The sequence below is a fragment of the Crinia signifera genome, chromosome 6 (assembly GCF_055691185.1).
Source record: "Crinia signifera chromosome 6, ASM5569118v1, whole genome shotgun sequence".
Taxonomy (NCBI): domain Eukaryota; kingdom Metazoa; phylum Chordata; class Amphibia; order Anura; family Myobatrachidae; genus Crinia; species Crinia signifera.
Genome location: NC_139222.1, coordinates 68,926,527 through 68,943,810, shown reverse-complemented (window position 1 = coordinate 68,943,810; position 17,284 = coordinate 68,926,527). Strand labels below are relative to the sequence as shown.

The 17,284-nt window shown below is 39.6% G+C and overlaps 1 protein-coding gene across 21 annotated transcripts in view; it reads left to right on the top strand.

Annotated features, from left to right (window-relative positions):
• The window catches only part of KCNMA1 (potassium calcium-activated channel subfamily M alpha 1), a 459,278-nt gene that overhangs the window by 338,860 nt on the left and 103,134 nt on the right, over positions 1 to 17,284 (top strand). For all 21 annotated transcript variants that reach the window (XM_083146231.1, XM_083146240.1, XM_083146230.1 and 18 more), the window contains 2 exons: positions 8,833 to 8,919; positions 10,897 to 10,973. In XM_083146231.1, coding sequence (XP_083002357.1) covers positions 8,833 to 8,919; positions 10,897 to 10,973 — 164 coding nt within the window. The remainder of the gene's footprint in view (positions 1 to 8,832; positions 8,920 to 10,896; positions 10,974 to 17,284) is intronic.

Sequence of the window (17,284 nt, the reverse complement as noted above, 5' to 3'; positions counted from 1 at the left end):
TATAGATATGCGCATATATACTGAACATATATATGAGTGTACATATGTATATATACTTCAAATTTGGATATATGTTTATATACACATATGGATGTGAGAGATACAACTTATAGAGAAGACTCAATTGGAAATGTCTAGTCATTCTTGTGTATATCCACCAATTGTGATGGTTAAGTACAATTTGGTTTTGTATCCAATCAGATGTGTTAATAAGCAAAATATTATTCTTCACTATCTCTCAGATACATTCTGTCTATATAGGCAGTATAAGGGCATGGATTCCAAACATATATCCAAACACATATATATGCAGAAGCGCATACACGCACTACAATTGTATGAATCTGTATATATGTTTTGCACCTATATGTATTGTGCACTGCTGTTGTACAAGAATACATATGTACATCCATCAAGAAGAACCAAAAATACCAAACTAAGTGTACTATTCTCAGCTATTAACTCTCAGTATCTTTCTGAGCTCCCGCTGCCGCTCTAACTTCTTTGCAGGAATCTTGTTAATCCTTTTTGCTGCCAGCGGGCTGGAAAACTAATGGTCACTGGCATCTAAGGGGTTAAAAGCAGATTTATGCTACTTCTGTTAGTGAATAATGGAAATTGTCAATTTCAGGTCTCTGTTCCCCCCAAGTGGCACTGTGTCTGGTGTCTGTCTGTGGCAATGTTTTGTGTCCGTGTTTGTCATAGTTTGTCTTTCACACTTCCCCCCCATCTCTCCCCAGTGTCTCAGTCTTTAGTGAGAAATACCATTACTAAATCTCTATATGTTCTTTGTCATCATATCACAGATGACTCCACTATCCCAGCCACGGTATATTATATAAACCCATCATTTATACTCTATTTCTCTCTTAATATAAATATATAGTTCTAAATGCTGCATTCAGAGATACTAAACATGTTTTGTTGTCACAAATTATATCATAACTAGTGTCAAATAAACAATGTTTTCTTAACAGCCCCGTAAGCATACCTATATCCTGACTCAGCATACATGTTTACCATATACAGTACATGACTCCTCAGTAATATTATTTTTTTTCAACAGCAACTGATTTTTAAATGTCACACTTATACAGTACGCCACTCCTACACCTGGGGTGCATGTGCTATATGACCACATTGCTTCACTAAAAACCACAGAAGCATTGCACTCATCATATATATATTCTATATATAGATATATAACACTCCCCTTAAGGGAAGATGTATGGTGAGTGTTTTTTTTTTCTTAATGTGTTTGGACCATTAAGCGTGGCGAAGCACGTCCAGATACCAGTAGCATGTATTTATAGTTCTTTTGCCAAAGAGGGACAGTGTTGTAGTCTCCCTCTTGTGGCTGTAGCAGCTGCCGGGGACCGGCGGTTCATGAATTGTGCACATGGACCAAAATCCCCAAGCAGAATTGCAAGCTAATTGGGAGTTTTTATATGTGCACTCCCTGGCTGCAAAGTCAGACTGTTGTGATGGTGCAATGATAGCTGCGTCTGTCAGAACGGTCACTGCTGTTGACCGTTTATACATTTATGGCGCACTAACTTGCAGATAAGAGTGCCGATAAGGACAGTAGAGCATAGCGTCATCTTGAACACTTCACTACATTAATGCAATAGGGCAGGCTAACCTGTGGCTCTCCAGCTGTTGTGAAACCTAGCATCCCAGCATACCCTGGCACAGTATTGCTATTAGGGAATGCTAAAACTGTGGCAGTGCATGCTGGGATGTGTAGATTCACAACAGCTGGAGAGCCACAGGTTGGCCAGGCCTGCCAATAGGGAGAAGCAGGTATATGCAGCAAACAACATGCACAGATACCACTTAGCCCAATACAGCAGCATAATAACCCTATATTATCTTTACTCTATAATTTTGTTAAACATTGCAGTTGCTATCACATTAATATGAATCATGAGACAATGCTTTCTGGGTTGAGGCTCATCTGCAGGTTTTTAACTGGCTAATAATTTCTCCAAAAGACACACTGATGGGGGTTTTTTATGACTGAATTAGGTTTAAGAAAATACTTCTAAAATTATTTTATTTAAAAAAAAAATTCCTTTACCGTTTTTTTTTTTACTAAACATCCGTTTAACACTAATGACCCAAATTTCGGTCAATTGATGATCAAAACATTTTAGCTTTTTTTTTTGCACTCGCGAGGTGCACAGAGCATACATAGTAAAGGGGGGCTTCTATTTAATTTCTCCGCCAGCTGCTAAGTCTCTGGAGCAGCTGGATGGGGGTACCCATTAGCAGGGGTACCAGTAAGTAGAGGGGTTGGGATGTCCCTTTGTTAGCCGAAGCTGCAGGAATATTTTCATCCAGTAGCCGCACAGTGGTCATTTCTGGCTTGTCGCATTAGGTCCGACCATGTCGGAGAAAGTCCAGCTTGTTAATTCTCACTAAGCACATTAAATATAAAACACCTAGGAAAGCGGCTGGCAAAAGTTAGATTAAATGACCTAACACCAGGGTTCATGAGAACATGTGATCACAAAAAGATTAATTAAAAATTTAAATAGACAAAACACATTCATTCACTGCACTCACAACTCCTATTTCTGGGAGTACTTATTTTTCTTGCCATCTCAAAGCATACCTGTTTGCCATAACTCCTCAGCAATATTATAGTAGAAATATTGCAAAGAAGTGCAACTGACCATTAAAACGTATGATGCAGGAAGATATAATGTTTAGGCCCTAGGCTATTGGCACATTATTTCTGTAATATCATAAACATGGCTGTAGCGGAAAAAAAAATAAAAGATATCCTATAGACATCCCTAAATGCTGTTGGATTATGTCACACCAGTGATTTTCTTCTAGGGAGCTGCTCAGTCAGTCAGTGCTGACAGCAATTTAGTCCACTGGTAAAAGCACTACTGAAAATAACACCTCTGTTAATGGTATCTGACAATTACCTAACCCATAGAATGTAATAATGCTGTTAATTAAGTAGCAATCTGTAGCTACTCTCTTTCTTTACATGTCAATCCTGAAAATCACCGTAGAAATGCTTAACATTTAGAGTTGCAGTTTTCAGCGGCAATTGCAGGCAGCGGAAAATTGCACCAGAAATTCTATAAATGACATGTGCGATAAAAAAAATAAAATATATATATACAGTATATTAAAAGTGCTGCAATAACATAGCCTTTGTATCCCTAGACTTAGCCTGGATTTCCACTCTGGGTTTCATAATATATTTCACTTCCTGCAGTTTAAAAAAGCAGTCATTGACTAAAGCAGTCTGGTGCTGTACTTATTATTTGTATTAAGAAATGTCCTGAAATACCATGAATCCAATAGATTTCATTGGGTTGAGGTATTTTGTCTGTAGGCAAAGTGAACCTAGTTAGATTGGTCCCTAACATCTCTAATAATAACACATGATATACATCTATCAAGGGCTTCATTTAGATAGCAACCATTCTAATATGTAGTACTTTATAGTGGAAACCAGCTTAGGCGGTGTAGCCTAGGGATGTCCAAGGATTGTGGTCAAAGTAAGCTGCCCTTTATGTTTATGTGGTTAGTTACTGTACAGTATATAACAGTGCTAATCCTCTAAAACCAGACTTGGTCTCATAGAAAAGTAGAGTAGGGATGTTGTACAGTCTCTGTTGCGTTGTAAATGGAAATAGGGATTCCCCAATCATGCTGAAAACATAATTTGTTTGGAACACTTCAATCGGGATCAATATGTGAGTTCATTCACCAGTGGTGAATCTCTGACATTCAGTGGTGAATCTCTGACATTCAGCCTAATCATGGCGTAAGCGTTGGATCAGCACCCTCTCAATGTGTCTAGCCAGAGAAGAACATCAGTATCAGTGTAGCTTTAACAGCATAAACAAGTTTTAAGTTAATCACTCTAAACAGATATGGAGAAAATACCTGTTTAGATGTTTTAGCAAGATGCTGTGTGAAGACATGTTTCTGTTATATGAGCCCTGTATCCTGGTAATACTGAAACCTGTTGCAAGAACCTTCAATTTTTGTTCTATATCAGATTCTATGGTCAAAGCTCCCTGTTCTCTGTGTCTTCATCTACTCATTATATACATTTTTCCTGCTTTAAGTCTGTTCTGCCATCAGCTTGATGTTGTAAAGAGAGAACGCATTTCCAATTGTCCCTCTCTACATTGTTTTCCTTGTCTGTGTGGAGTGTTTTACTGACCTACATCCATCTGACATATTCATCCTCTCCCTTTCTCATGGGTGTGGTTTGGGTGTTTTCACAAAATACAAAACAAAAAAAAATACAACTTCCTGCAAGTTTGGTAACTGCAGAGAAGTTATTGCAACATTGGGGGTTGCATTATGGGTAGCCTTGCTGTCCGTTTTGAAGCTTTGTTATATGTGATTGCATGGTTTGTTTATGTGGAGTGGTATTCCATCTGCTAGCCCTCTGGGAGCAGTTTGTGCCATGTTGGGCCTATGCCACGGGACCCATCATTAATTTTGTTCAATTAATAGCTGCAAATTGCTGATGTTCTGCTGCAAATTGTAGTGTTCAAGCTCAGAGGTCATTTGTTGCATTCTGAAAGTGTATGAATTCAACTGATTTATTGGTTTATTTTTTCTAAAATACTCTCCAGCTAGCAGTTTTTAGAAACTTTAAACTATTTTTGTGATCACTTACTCACTGTTTAAGCTGTCTACTTCTTCTTACATGCCAAGCGATGCTAGAGCTTTCATTACTTGCACAAAACCTTTCAGGGCCTGCAAGAGGAGAACCCAATTCCATGCTCATCGCATCCCAGTTTGAGGATTAAATAAATCTGTGGTCGGGAAATCTGTAGCGCAGGGAGGAGATGAGCCAAATCATCCTTGAAAAGTAGCTGAGTTGGAGCCCTTAGTCGGTTCTGGGTTGAAGAAGTATATCTTCACTATGCAGCTCTCGACTCCCACATAGGAGTATATTCAATTGATGTCAGATCCATTTCGGCATTCTTTTTCCGGAATAGATCCGGCATCCATTATTCAGTGACCAAGTCCGGATTTCGGATTTGGCCGTTAAATGATGCTCACCTGGCCGGCGTAGGGACCAGGTGAGCGCAGCGGTGGGAGGCTGGATGGAGCTGTGTGAGCTGCTCTCACCTGACCCGGCGGCGGGACAGGTGAGTGCGGCAGGCTAGGTACGGGTGGCGACAAGAGTACGGGAGGGCGGCAGACAGGAGGACTGTGCCATGTAAGCTGCTGCTGCTCACCCGGCGCCGTCCTCCCTGACTCAATCTGGCATGTCTTCATGTTGGATTGAGATTGCCGGAAACATGGCCAAAACCGTTTGGTTTTTGGCTGTGTTTCCCACAACAGTAGGTGGATTAGCGGCTATTCCATCAATCCACCTGGTTTTTGGCAGGTCGGAACATTTCGACCTACTGAAAAAAACAACAGCTAGGATTGAATAGATCGGAACCCCTTCCGATCTATTCATGTCGAAAACTGCCCCAATTTTCAGGAGCCTCCTGGCCATTCTGGGAGGGTAGGCAAGTCTGATTATAGTGCATGCACTAGCAGTATTCACTATAATTGACCATACTTTTTACTCTCTAATGGTTAGCCTGTGGCAATTGGCCACACTCCCTCTAAAGACTGTCTTCACCTCTATATTTGGGCCCCTATCACGGCATTCCCAGGTGGGCCCTTCATGCCTCAGTCCGAGACTGCAGTAATGTAATAAAGGCTCTCTCCAAAATTAAACCTTGTTGCATCCAGTTAACATCCCGAACAGAAGCTTGACCTTGGATTTTTCTGCTTTCAGAATGCAACATAAGGCATGTTATGACTGCATGTCCATTCATGTTCATGTGTTTCTTGGTTTGATGATTTGCAAAAGACTGAAAAAAATTTGTTGGGTTGTTTTAAATATGCATTGTGTTGGCCAGCATGGATTGGGAGCAAACAACAAATCCCATTACTGCTGATTCCATTTTTATTACTGTTCTGCAAGGGGTTGCAAGCACATTATGTATAATGGTATGCTGCTGGTTGAATATAATATAATGCACCTGCCATTACTGCATGGGGCCAATGGTACAGAATAGCTAGCTCACAATATTGGCAATTTTATTTTGCATAATTTTTCAGTTTGCATGAGTAACAAACAGATCTCTTCATGCCACCTCCTATCCTCCACCTGCATCTTCGGATTTGTAAGAGAAGTGTTTAAATCTTAGGGAGCGTGAACAGCTCTTCATGTTGTAGGGAAGTGGGTTTCTGTATAATTGACTGCCATCTAGTGGAACAAGCATCAACACTGACTGACAAGAATGTAACACAGACATTTTCCTCACTAAGAGATTAGTTTTAATAAAAAACCCAAATAAACGAAAACTTTTAATTCTCCGACAGTATGTGAATTTATGCATCATTGGGTTGGATGACCCGGCTATCAGCATATATTGTTGTGCAATACATATGCTTTAAATAATCTGTTTGTGCAAATATTTATCCTATTTAAGATCTTAGCAATTTATCCATTCAGACATTTGTCTCATTTTCTTTCCCTGATCACCTCAGCAGAAACGGGTTTGTCAATCCTTTAGCTTTATACCATGACCAAAAGACTAACTTTTCTAGATACAGCTGTCCTTGTCAGCTCTTCTAAGCATAAATAAAGCTTGTGCATTTGTTCCGAAAGTGGTGGCACTTTGCAAATTGTCCTCTACCGTCTTAATGAGCATCCCGGGAAAGATGCAGGATTACCTTGCTGCAGTCAAAAATTGGCAGGCCCATTTATCTTCAGGCTCAGTGATGAACTGAGATTTAAATAGCTGGTTCTCCACTGGGACCCAAGAGATCTATCAAACTTCAAGAAATGAGAAGGGCCATTTATCATCTGCCAGGGTCCCTTGTAGCTCTTTGTCACATAGATGTGACATCCAGACAGACAGCACCTTGTTTGGTGTAGCTCAATGCTGTGAATACATCACAGAACTTGTTTTCCTGGAAATCTTTGCTAAATAGCTGGCATGGGATTTTTTTTCACACAGACTGCAGTGTATGCAGGCCTGATTCTCCACACACAAAGGCACCCTTATATTGACAAGACAAACGGTTATCTTTTAAATGATTCTTGTGAGTGGTCAGAAAATGACATCACAATAGAAAGTCAGAAAATCAATAATGTCACTCAGATCTCTATTACAACATGGAAGTGCGTCTGATTCCTATTACTGTGACCCATGCTGAGTTAATAGTATTGGAGGCTAGCTATCCTGTACCATCCCCTTTTCAGCTCACCAGGCAGTAGATTTGTTCATGCTATTGCATGTGCCTGTAATTCTTTTAATAATAATGCTTTGTTGGCACTTCGGTCAGCAAATGACAAAAGATCATTATGTCACAACCGGCTATACATCCCTTTCCTGCTAGGGAGATTGAGAGTCATGTTCAAGTGGCACCAAATTCAATTTGTTCTGGATTTATGAAAGTATAATTGTACGGAAGCAACATGTTTTGAGCGAGGACTGGAGTTGGTTTTTATTTAAAAAAAAAGGCAAATTTTGTTCTGTAGTGAAAACAAGGCAGCAGTGAACTATCACAATCATAAATTGTACTCTAACTTGATCACATACTTTGCTACAACAGATATACCAGTATCCTTTATAGAGATGGTCCCAAAGTACCGCTGTGTGTAATATCCTAACTTAACCTGTGTATCTCAAACTGATGAGTTATATTTATTCTACTTTCTACACAGTACAATGTTGAGAGCATTAAGTGCCACACTTGGTATGGGTAGTACTAAATAATAAGGACAACATTGATGATGACTTCAATATTTTTTGTTTGTTTTCAAGCTTAATAAAACAAACTCTAAATTAAAATCTTAATCATGGTCCTTGAACCACCGTAGGAGCTTCTAATCGAAACAATGTTAAAGATTAACGCCTTAAAAAACACAGGTTCTCAAACTCGGTCCTCAGGACTCCACACAGTGAATGTTTTGCAGGTCTCCTCACAGAATCATAAGTTAAATAATTAGCTCCACCTGTGGATCTTTTTAAAATGTGTCAATGAGTAATGAATACACATGTGCACCTGCCGGCTGACCTGGAAAACGTGAACTGTGTGGGGTCCCGAGGACCGAGTTTGAGAATCCCCGCCTTAATGTAAAACACTTCAGCCTACAGTGAGATTATGCACAAAAACACCAAACAGAATCCCGAAGTCTGGTCATATTTTACATACAGTACAACATCCACTACTACTCACCTGCAATGTGGGTGTCACTGCTGCTCTTGTTTTCCATGTATTACTGCATATATATTTATATAATTAGCCGTCCCCTCCAGAGAGTCAGCCACATGGCAATATTTTTGCATGATTTTTTTTGCTGGCTATTATTAAGTAAACACAACCCTTGTACTCCATTTATGTGTAGTGAATTGTATCACTAATTTTCAGGAGACTCCATTCACTTTTCACTTTTAATGTGTTTTGTAGAAATCACTGAAACTGACCCTGACTTGGTCTATTATACTAATGAGTAAAATAACGGTTTCTTTATGAAAGTCTGAGCCACCAAAGCTGTTCAAACGTGGCAATATTGTTACAGTCTATTTCTTACTCTTCCTAAACTGTGGTATTTCGTAGCTGTTTTAGACACAATCCCAAACAATGAGCCCAATATTTCTGATAAATAGTCTGGCACGACTACTATTTTATTATCAGCTGATCCGTTGATCATAATGCTTGCAAATGGTACAGAACGAGACGGGATAATAACAAACATTGGGACTAAATAAATAATAGCCCACAGGTTATGTTTACCAAGCTTCTTACTCCTCATATACTTGTTCCCAGGATTATTATCAACCCTGGAAACCATGTAAAGATTCAAGAAGGCACTCTTGGATTCTTCATTGCAAGTGATGCCAAGGAAGTGAAACGGTATGTTTATGTTTTTGTCATTTTTATCCTTATTTATACATGAGATTTTGTTTGCCGTTTTATATCCATTCTGCATAGGTTTGGGCCTAATTCAGATCTCATCGTTGCAAAGTAATGATTTTCCGTATTTTGCACAGGACACATTCTGCACATGCATGAACAGATCCTGCAACATAGGACTCAGAGTGGCAGCAGAATGTCAGTGATTGACAGCCTGGTGCTGTCTGGTGGGCAGGGACAGGAAGTTGAAGGCCTTAAGTTTGTGAAAAGTGGAGGGGTGGAAAATGGTCAGGAATCTTCATCATAGGATGGAGATCTCCTAACCTCTGTGACAGCCTGCGTACCGGGCACCGTGGGTAGCGAATGCTACCTGATGTGTCCTAAGGCACAGCAGGAGGTGTACTGTGTGTCCAAATATACAGCAGTACTCCAACCACATCTGAATTAGGTTCTCTGTGCATTACATTTGGTGACAGCCATGTTGCCAACTGTGACTTCAGGACGTTGTTCTAACTGCATGACATTTTAAGATTGGGGCCACACCTACTGGTACATTTTCTTTGTGGAATCTCTGGGGTTATTTTAGTGGAAGCAGGGAAGTTACAGAACGGCTGAATGCTTCTTAGGATGGAATCATTTCCCCAGTGATGTGACAATTCCCCATTTTGGCAGCTTGTGGCTGCCAAAAAATGTTAAGGTTGGTTTTAGCTACTGTCTACTGATGATTTGTGGACTCTTAGTCCCATATTGAATAATCTGCATAAAATGTGTTACAATATCACTGTTTAACATCATCAGAAAGAGAAGAAGGGTGGGGAAGGGCAAGATGTGAAGCTTTGTAGGATATATGCAAAAGTGGTGCAATAACGAATGCAAGGGGGCATGACCTGAATTAGAGTGTGGGGAAGAGGGCATGGCCTGAGGCAGAATTATTAAAGAGGCTTCAAGCAACATGAAGGCAGTGCCAAACAAAGTAGTACTACTCAAGGAAAGAGATGGAATATTCCATGATTTAGTCTTGCCAGCCCCTTAGGGTTTGGCAGACTGAGCCTGGTGGTACCTTCTGCTCAACCAGGCATCCTGGCCAACCCCTAGTTACAGCCCTGTGTAGCTGTGGTTAAGTGCTGGAATTTCGCTGAGACATCGGGGGAAATTTACTAAAGGCAATTTGTAAAAAATAGGTGTATTTGTATCCAGAAATAAACTTATTTTTGACATTTACTATCCCAAAATACGGCAATTCGTATTCGTATTGATAGCACATCAATACGATTACGAATTGCTGTATTTTCGGGATAGTAAATGTCAAAAATAAGTGTATATTTTGATACAAATACACCTACAGATGTATCGGGCCTTGTTGTTGCTGGCCATCCACCAACAACACGGCGCCTCTATCTGACTGAGATGCGCGTGCGTCCCCCACGCACGCGCGTCTCAGTATCCGGGGCGCCGAGGCGGACGCAATACTGTCCGCCTCCCGCTCGAGGGGGCTGGGGGGGACCTCTGGCCACTGTGGGGGGTGCGGTCGCCCGATGTGGGCACCGGGCGACCGAGGGCAGCACCGTCGGAAGGGGACGCGCGCGCACCTCGTGCGCGTGCGTCCCCTTCCGGCATACAGATGGCGGCAGGGGATGGCGATGGCGACGCCATCACCATCACCTGCAAAGATGAATCCCGCTACATCTGTATTTTTTTACAAATTTCCTTTAGTAAATTTCCCCCATCACGTCAAAAGGAATATCACATTACATTGCACATCAGTGTAATTAAAATGTGATGAAATAAAAACAAACCTTTACATTGTCTATTTATTTTGGAGAAAAATTGATCATTTATTGATGGAGTGTGTAGATATAATTGTAAATGCTAAACATATTTTCCCACCCAGAGTAGTTGTTAGCTGACTTTTGTCTGTACTGTAAATCCTCTGTGACCAAAGCACAACTGAAATAATCCTAATGTTGTTTCCCACAGTGCATTTTTCTACTGCAAGGCTTGTCATGACGACATCACAGACCCAAAGAGGATAAAAAAATGTGCATGCAAGCGACGTGAGTACTGTTTTATGCTTCTTTCTTTTTTCCCTCTTAACCAGGGAATACTACGGCAGTGGGCATTATTCAACAAAATGAATGAGACAAAAAAAAATCAAGTTAAAATAGGAACCTTTTCAACAATAGTTAAGACCAGGAAAGAACTGTGTGTGTGCGTTGGGTATAAAGGAAGACTGTTAACTAATTAACTAATTTGGCCAATATAACACCTTTCAGTGCCATTGTCAAAGTATTTATGGCCATGCCTATCCCACACCAGTGGTGCTGCCATTGCCATAAAGTCTCTGTTACATGGCATTGTGGCTCTAAGCTTAGAACTTCCACATGTTGGGGCGCAATTGCTCCGCTTGTAAATGGCCTTGTGGTCACCCAATGGTTATTTAGATATAAGGGGAAAGCAATTTCCAATAAAACTCTATTACCAAGACTCACAATGACTCTGTGGTCATACAGTATCCTGCATGAAAATACTTATGTAAGCATAACCTCACCTGGCATACGTAGTTAGGTAGAGTAAACAACAAAAGTAAAAATGAGGAAGGCACTTGAGGTACAATTCCATCATGGAACACAGAGGAAGAGGTTAATAACGTTGTGTTCTGCCTTTGAATGCATTGTTAAAAATGTATTTAAAGTATAAGCAGTCCCACTCCTAAATGAGCAACCTGCACCCTACAATTACAGGATATGTTGTCACATGATGAATATCACTCATGTAGCTCAATGCTTCCAGCAGCCCTCTCACAGCCACTGAAGATTAAAATAAATAGTCAGCATTCAGAGATAACTGTATACAAGAAAATGCCATAGAATAATAGAGCGAGGTATACTTTTCATTCTATGCAATGTGAAATGCAGCAGAATGTACCGCTCTGTACCGCTTGAGTAATCAGATCGTAGCCTACAAATAATCTCCATTGTTTTTACTTTGTGTAGGAAACAATTATGATTAAAAGAATATTGAGAATAAAACCCTTTAAATTTACAAAACTAAACCCCATCTTCTACAGTTCACTGGTTCCATAGAGTTACAGGTTAATTTTTAAAGTCATTTCTCACTTCTGTACACTCACATTTTCATTTTTAATGTTAGGAACATTTTTGTGGATTCTTTAGTTATCAGAACCTCAGGATGTATGTGTGCTTGTTTATGGATATAGGTTTAGTTCAGCACCACTTTTACGTGCTGGTTCAAGCTACAGAACTTTAAAAAACAATCCAGTTTGAAGAAAATGATTCTTCAGATGAAAGTTAAAAGGGAAAAAAAATAGATCCATGTAAATGCTAATAATTACTGTCTTTTTTTTCCTCTTTCCGACCACGTGTCCTTCCTTTATTTACTTTGCTTGCTGCATTTGGATATATCTCTCTTATTAGTTATGTATTGTGAGTACATATCAAGTTTCTTGTAGTGAGTCAGTGGGCCACCCTGTTAGTCAGTTCTCTGCTGAAGGGTCATCAGCAGAGACAGGTCTTAGTGTACATGTTACATCACCAAGGTCCCCTGCATGCACCTCCTACATCTTTTCCAATGTGTAATGTGTCTGTGCAGAAAATACAGCAGTTTTACTCTAGCGTTGTGAAATGCAACAAAATAATTTTAGGCCTTTATATCATTATTTTTGTTCCCATTAAATACTAAACAAGCAATACACTATAACAGATTTATTTCTAGGAACATGCCAGTTTATTTTCCTTCAAGCTAATTTGGTAAGATTCAAGAGAAAAAGGTGGTATAGTGTCAACGGGATATATCTGTGGGGGATACTTAGCTTAGAAGTTTCCTTTGAAGACCTGGTGATTCTTTATGGTGATCTTTTTCTTCGGTTCTCCCGTTCCCAATGTATTGGTTATGTAAAAAAGAGGATTTGATATGTATAAGTTTCAAAAACATGAGATAAGAACACTTCTCAAGATATATTGTCAAGGTCTGAGATTAGTGATATAATTTTTCTGTAGCGCACCTAACTCACGCCAGGTTAGGTGTTTCCAGACATACATCCAGGTTTCTTTACAGATGGATTCAAATATGGGCGTACTAGTACTCACTGTTGTTCATGTTAGACTCCTCCTATCAAGGTATCTTTGAGGTGGATAATAGAGTCCGATGTTTTTGTTAAAAGTATTTTTTTTTTTTATTAAAAAAAAAATACAATTTTACATAAAAATGTAAGAGAGGATCACCGTTATCCGGGAGGGGCTGGTAACCAGTCCCGCCGTGAAATGTACCAAGGTTTTCCAATAGTGTGTTACCTTTTCCTCCAGGATGCTGTGATGACAAGAAGAACCTCTCTTTTTCCAATGTGGTCCCCTCTAGCACTCAGAGCTCGACGATATATCTTGCGAAGTGTTCTTATCTCATGTTTTTGAAACTTCTGCATATCAAATCCCCTTTGTTTACATAACCAATACATTGGAAATGGGAGAACCGATGAGAAAGTTAGCCATAAAGAATCACCAGGTCTTCAAAGGAAAACTTCTAAGCTAAGTATCCCCTACAGATATATCCCGTTGACATAGGCAAAGCGCCACTACACTATACCACCTTTTTCTTTTGAATCTATCTTTACGGGTAAGGAATCCTACCCATAGTATAGTGAGCCAGCTGCCTCGAGTGAAGCGCCAAAGTGTTTCCCATCACCCTTTAATTTGGTAAGCCTGCTGACTGAAATGTGATATCTCTAGTGAATATCACCAGTGGTTTTAACCAGCAAACTTACCAAACCATAATATTCACCGGTTATTTCACAACGTTCATATTAACATTTATGTTTCAGACCAACGTCCAACTTTTTTAAATTTCCTGTGTAAGGAGCGTTGCAATGTTTTTTTTGTTTTTTTTTTATGCTAAATGTCACAACAGAATTGGGTAGATTTATCACAGCTTGGAGAGAGCTAAAGCACCAACCAAGCACCTCTGAACAATGTCACCTCCTGATATTTTTCAAACATAGGGGCAGATGTATTAAGTCTGGTGAAGAGATAAATGGAGATACAGTTGAGTTAAAGTGGAAGGAGATAATGCACCAGCCAATCAGCTGGGTTTGAAATATGACAGTTGGGAGTTGATTGGCTGGTGCGTTATCTCCTTTTACTTTATCTCCAGTTTACAGTATCTCTTCACCAGGCTTAATACATTTGCCCCACAGCCGGTAAAGGGTCAGGAGCTAACCGTTACTCTCTTCCTTCTCTCTCTCTCTCTCTCAGCTTTGATAAATCTAGACCTTTATGTGTGACTTTTTGGAAGTTAGTCACGGTGCCTAAAGATGACTTCAGTTATAGAGAATGAAGACATGCAGTATGCACATACAGTAAATTCTGTAAACTACTCTCCATAACACACATGCACATCCCTGGGGATGTGCATGTGTGTTATGGAGAGTAGTTTACAGAATTAAAGATTATTGCAACAAATCCTTTAATGTCTCATAAGTAAAGGATAGTACAGCGCATTTAACTATTACATTATTATTATTATAAATAAAAATAATAGTAATAATAATAATAATAATAATAATAATAATGTATTTTTGGTACTACTAAGGCCATTGGTGTCTGCTCAGGGAATTTGAGAATAAAATAAAGAATCCAAAATTCCAGTAATAAGTTACTTTAGTGTTCAAAATAAAATAAATAAACAAAATTTAGATCTATAGAATGTTGGTTCTTCATTTTGTTTATTCTTAATCACCTGTAAAACAAAGTGATATATATATATATATATTTTATAAAACTGTAATAGGAATAGGGCATCCATGCGGCAGGAACTGGCAACATCGCCATTTCCACTCTGCCCGCATGTGCCCTCACCAGACGTGCTGCTGTATTTTTGAGTCCAAACAAAGTAGTTTTGTGAAAACTCCAGTTTTTCGTGATCATTCATGTAATTCTGTTGGTGATATATGTAAGTTGTGATATATGTGTTAATGTATCAACACATGATGACATATTGTCCTATTCCATTGATTTGTGAATGTACAGTACAGTACTGTGTGTGTGTAAATGTAAATGCTGTGTGTTTATGTTTTTAGAACTATTTGCCACATTAATTTGTAATTTTTCTCAAGGTTAGATGAATACAGTGAGGTCTGGAATGAATGAGCGCATAGGTTGAGCTGATTCCAGCCCTATGCTTTATCAATGCACTTTTCAGCAGCTACCACATGAGAAGTGCATTATTTATATAAAAACTGATTTCTCAAGGCCTTATTTCTACCACTGCTTTCTAACATGTTAGAATATAACATTATTACTGATGGTTTAACAAGTGGTACCAATAGATTTTATTTATAAAGGCACAACACATGGTAAATGTACTGTATGTAAAATGTGTTCAAATCCATTACTAAAACACACGTATGTGTTTTACCCATTTTCCAAATCTTATATTGCTCCCGTTTTCCTGACAAGTGTACTCAGATTTGATTGGCTGCATCGGTAGCCAAAATGTATTTAATGTTTTATACTGATGATATACAGCATCACTCACTAACATTTATTCAGATAAGTTCAGTGTTAGATGTGTGATTATGTATCTCATGGTAAAGAAATAGTTCAGCAAGAACAGTTGCAGGAGACTGTTCAAATTGTGCCGTCTTGGAGATGGTAAATAAGATACTTGGTGACTTTAATAATTAAGTAAGATTTCTCTGTTTTCAAGAAAACATAAAAAGAATCAGTGGCAGTGGTAATGGGTGGATGGTTTGCTGTGTATATGGGCCCCTGGATCCAGGGGTGCCCACATTGCAGACCTTTCACCCATGTACCAGGGAAATGGCCACCATGGCATTCTCCCAGAGATTTGTGCAAGCACAGCACCCGAGTCTACTGAGTGGTGGAACCAGTAGTGGAATATTGGATAGACAGAAATTAGATAGTCAGTCACTAGGTTGACTTCTATTGGTTGATAGTTAAAACGTCAACATGGACAAAAGGTTCACAGGAAAATTGTTGACACATAAAAAGGTCGGCATGAGTTTTTCAGTTTTATTTGTCTACTGTAATGCGTACCCTTGCATGCTTTTCCATTCCCAATTGTAGTCCACATGGAGATCCATGTAGTATGATCAAATTATCCGAGTTAAAAAATCATGTCGACCATTTGCTGTGTCAACCTATTTCTTGTGTCAACCTTTTGTTAAGGTTCAACTGGTGCATGTTGACCTTTTGACTGTTGACCCAATAGTGGTCGACCTGTTGACTGTTGACCAAAGCTGGCAATACTTCTACAGATCGATTGTCAGATCTTACTGGTTAGAACAAAAACCTGGCAATATCTGAGTGACAGTTTTTGACAGTTTTCCAACATTTCAAAGCAAATGGTCAACTGTCATTTGCTCTCATCCATTACCAGGATTTTGTTCCAACAGTCAGATCTGACAATTAAGATGTATGGCCAGCTCTACTGTATCTACCAGATCTAGTTGCTACCCAATGAGGATGCTGTACACGGGCCCCCTCCTTTTTTTAATATGCCACTGCCAAGCTTCATGTGCTGAAGAGATGGAGACACAACATTTTATTAGATTACCTGTACTAGTCTGTGCTGCTGTATCCTGGCTATACACTTACCTGATACAGCTTATTGCAGTTTTCTGAGTGGCAACAGCTGGATGTCAAATGAGATTCCATGACAGTAGTACCATAGGAGTCTTTCTGGAACAAAAAAGAAATGTTTAACTGTTTGGCCCGTATTCAATGGCCGTCGCCGCAGCCGACGAGGGGGTTAAACAGCGAGGATCGCAGAAAACCAGCGATCCTCGATGTTTAATACCCTTGACGGTCAATCTCCGTATTCAACGTTCCGGGGAATCCTTGCTGTCGCAGGACGGCGAGGATTCCCCCAAACAGCGAAAACCGCGGCTAATGCAGCGAATCAGCTGCATTTTGCAGCAAAATATGCAGATTCCCCCTCACTCCCAAAACGGAGCGAGGGGGAATCGGCATATTAGGGGGGTCATTTGAATACTGTGGGGGCGAGCTGTGACAGCAAGCAGGCAGCCCCGCTCGCTATCACCGCACGCCCCCGGCATTGAATACGGGCCTTTGTCTTTTTGTTAATTACTTATCCAGACATGTTAACTTGAAATGTCTGGACAGGAAAGTTTCTAAATATTCAAAACATGTAGTTGTATAATTAATCTGAAGTTTGTATTGAGCTTCTTTTTAATTGTACTTTAGGACGTCATTAACAACTCACCACTCATGTATTTGGATTTGTCCAGAATTTCATTGTCTATATTTCTGTTGCATTGTTTTGTCTAAATTGAATGCATATGAGAAATCACCAATGATTTCTATAGCCACGA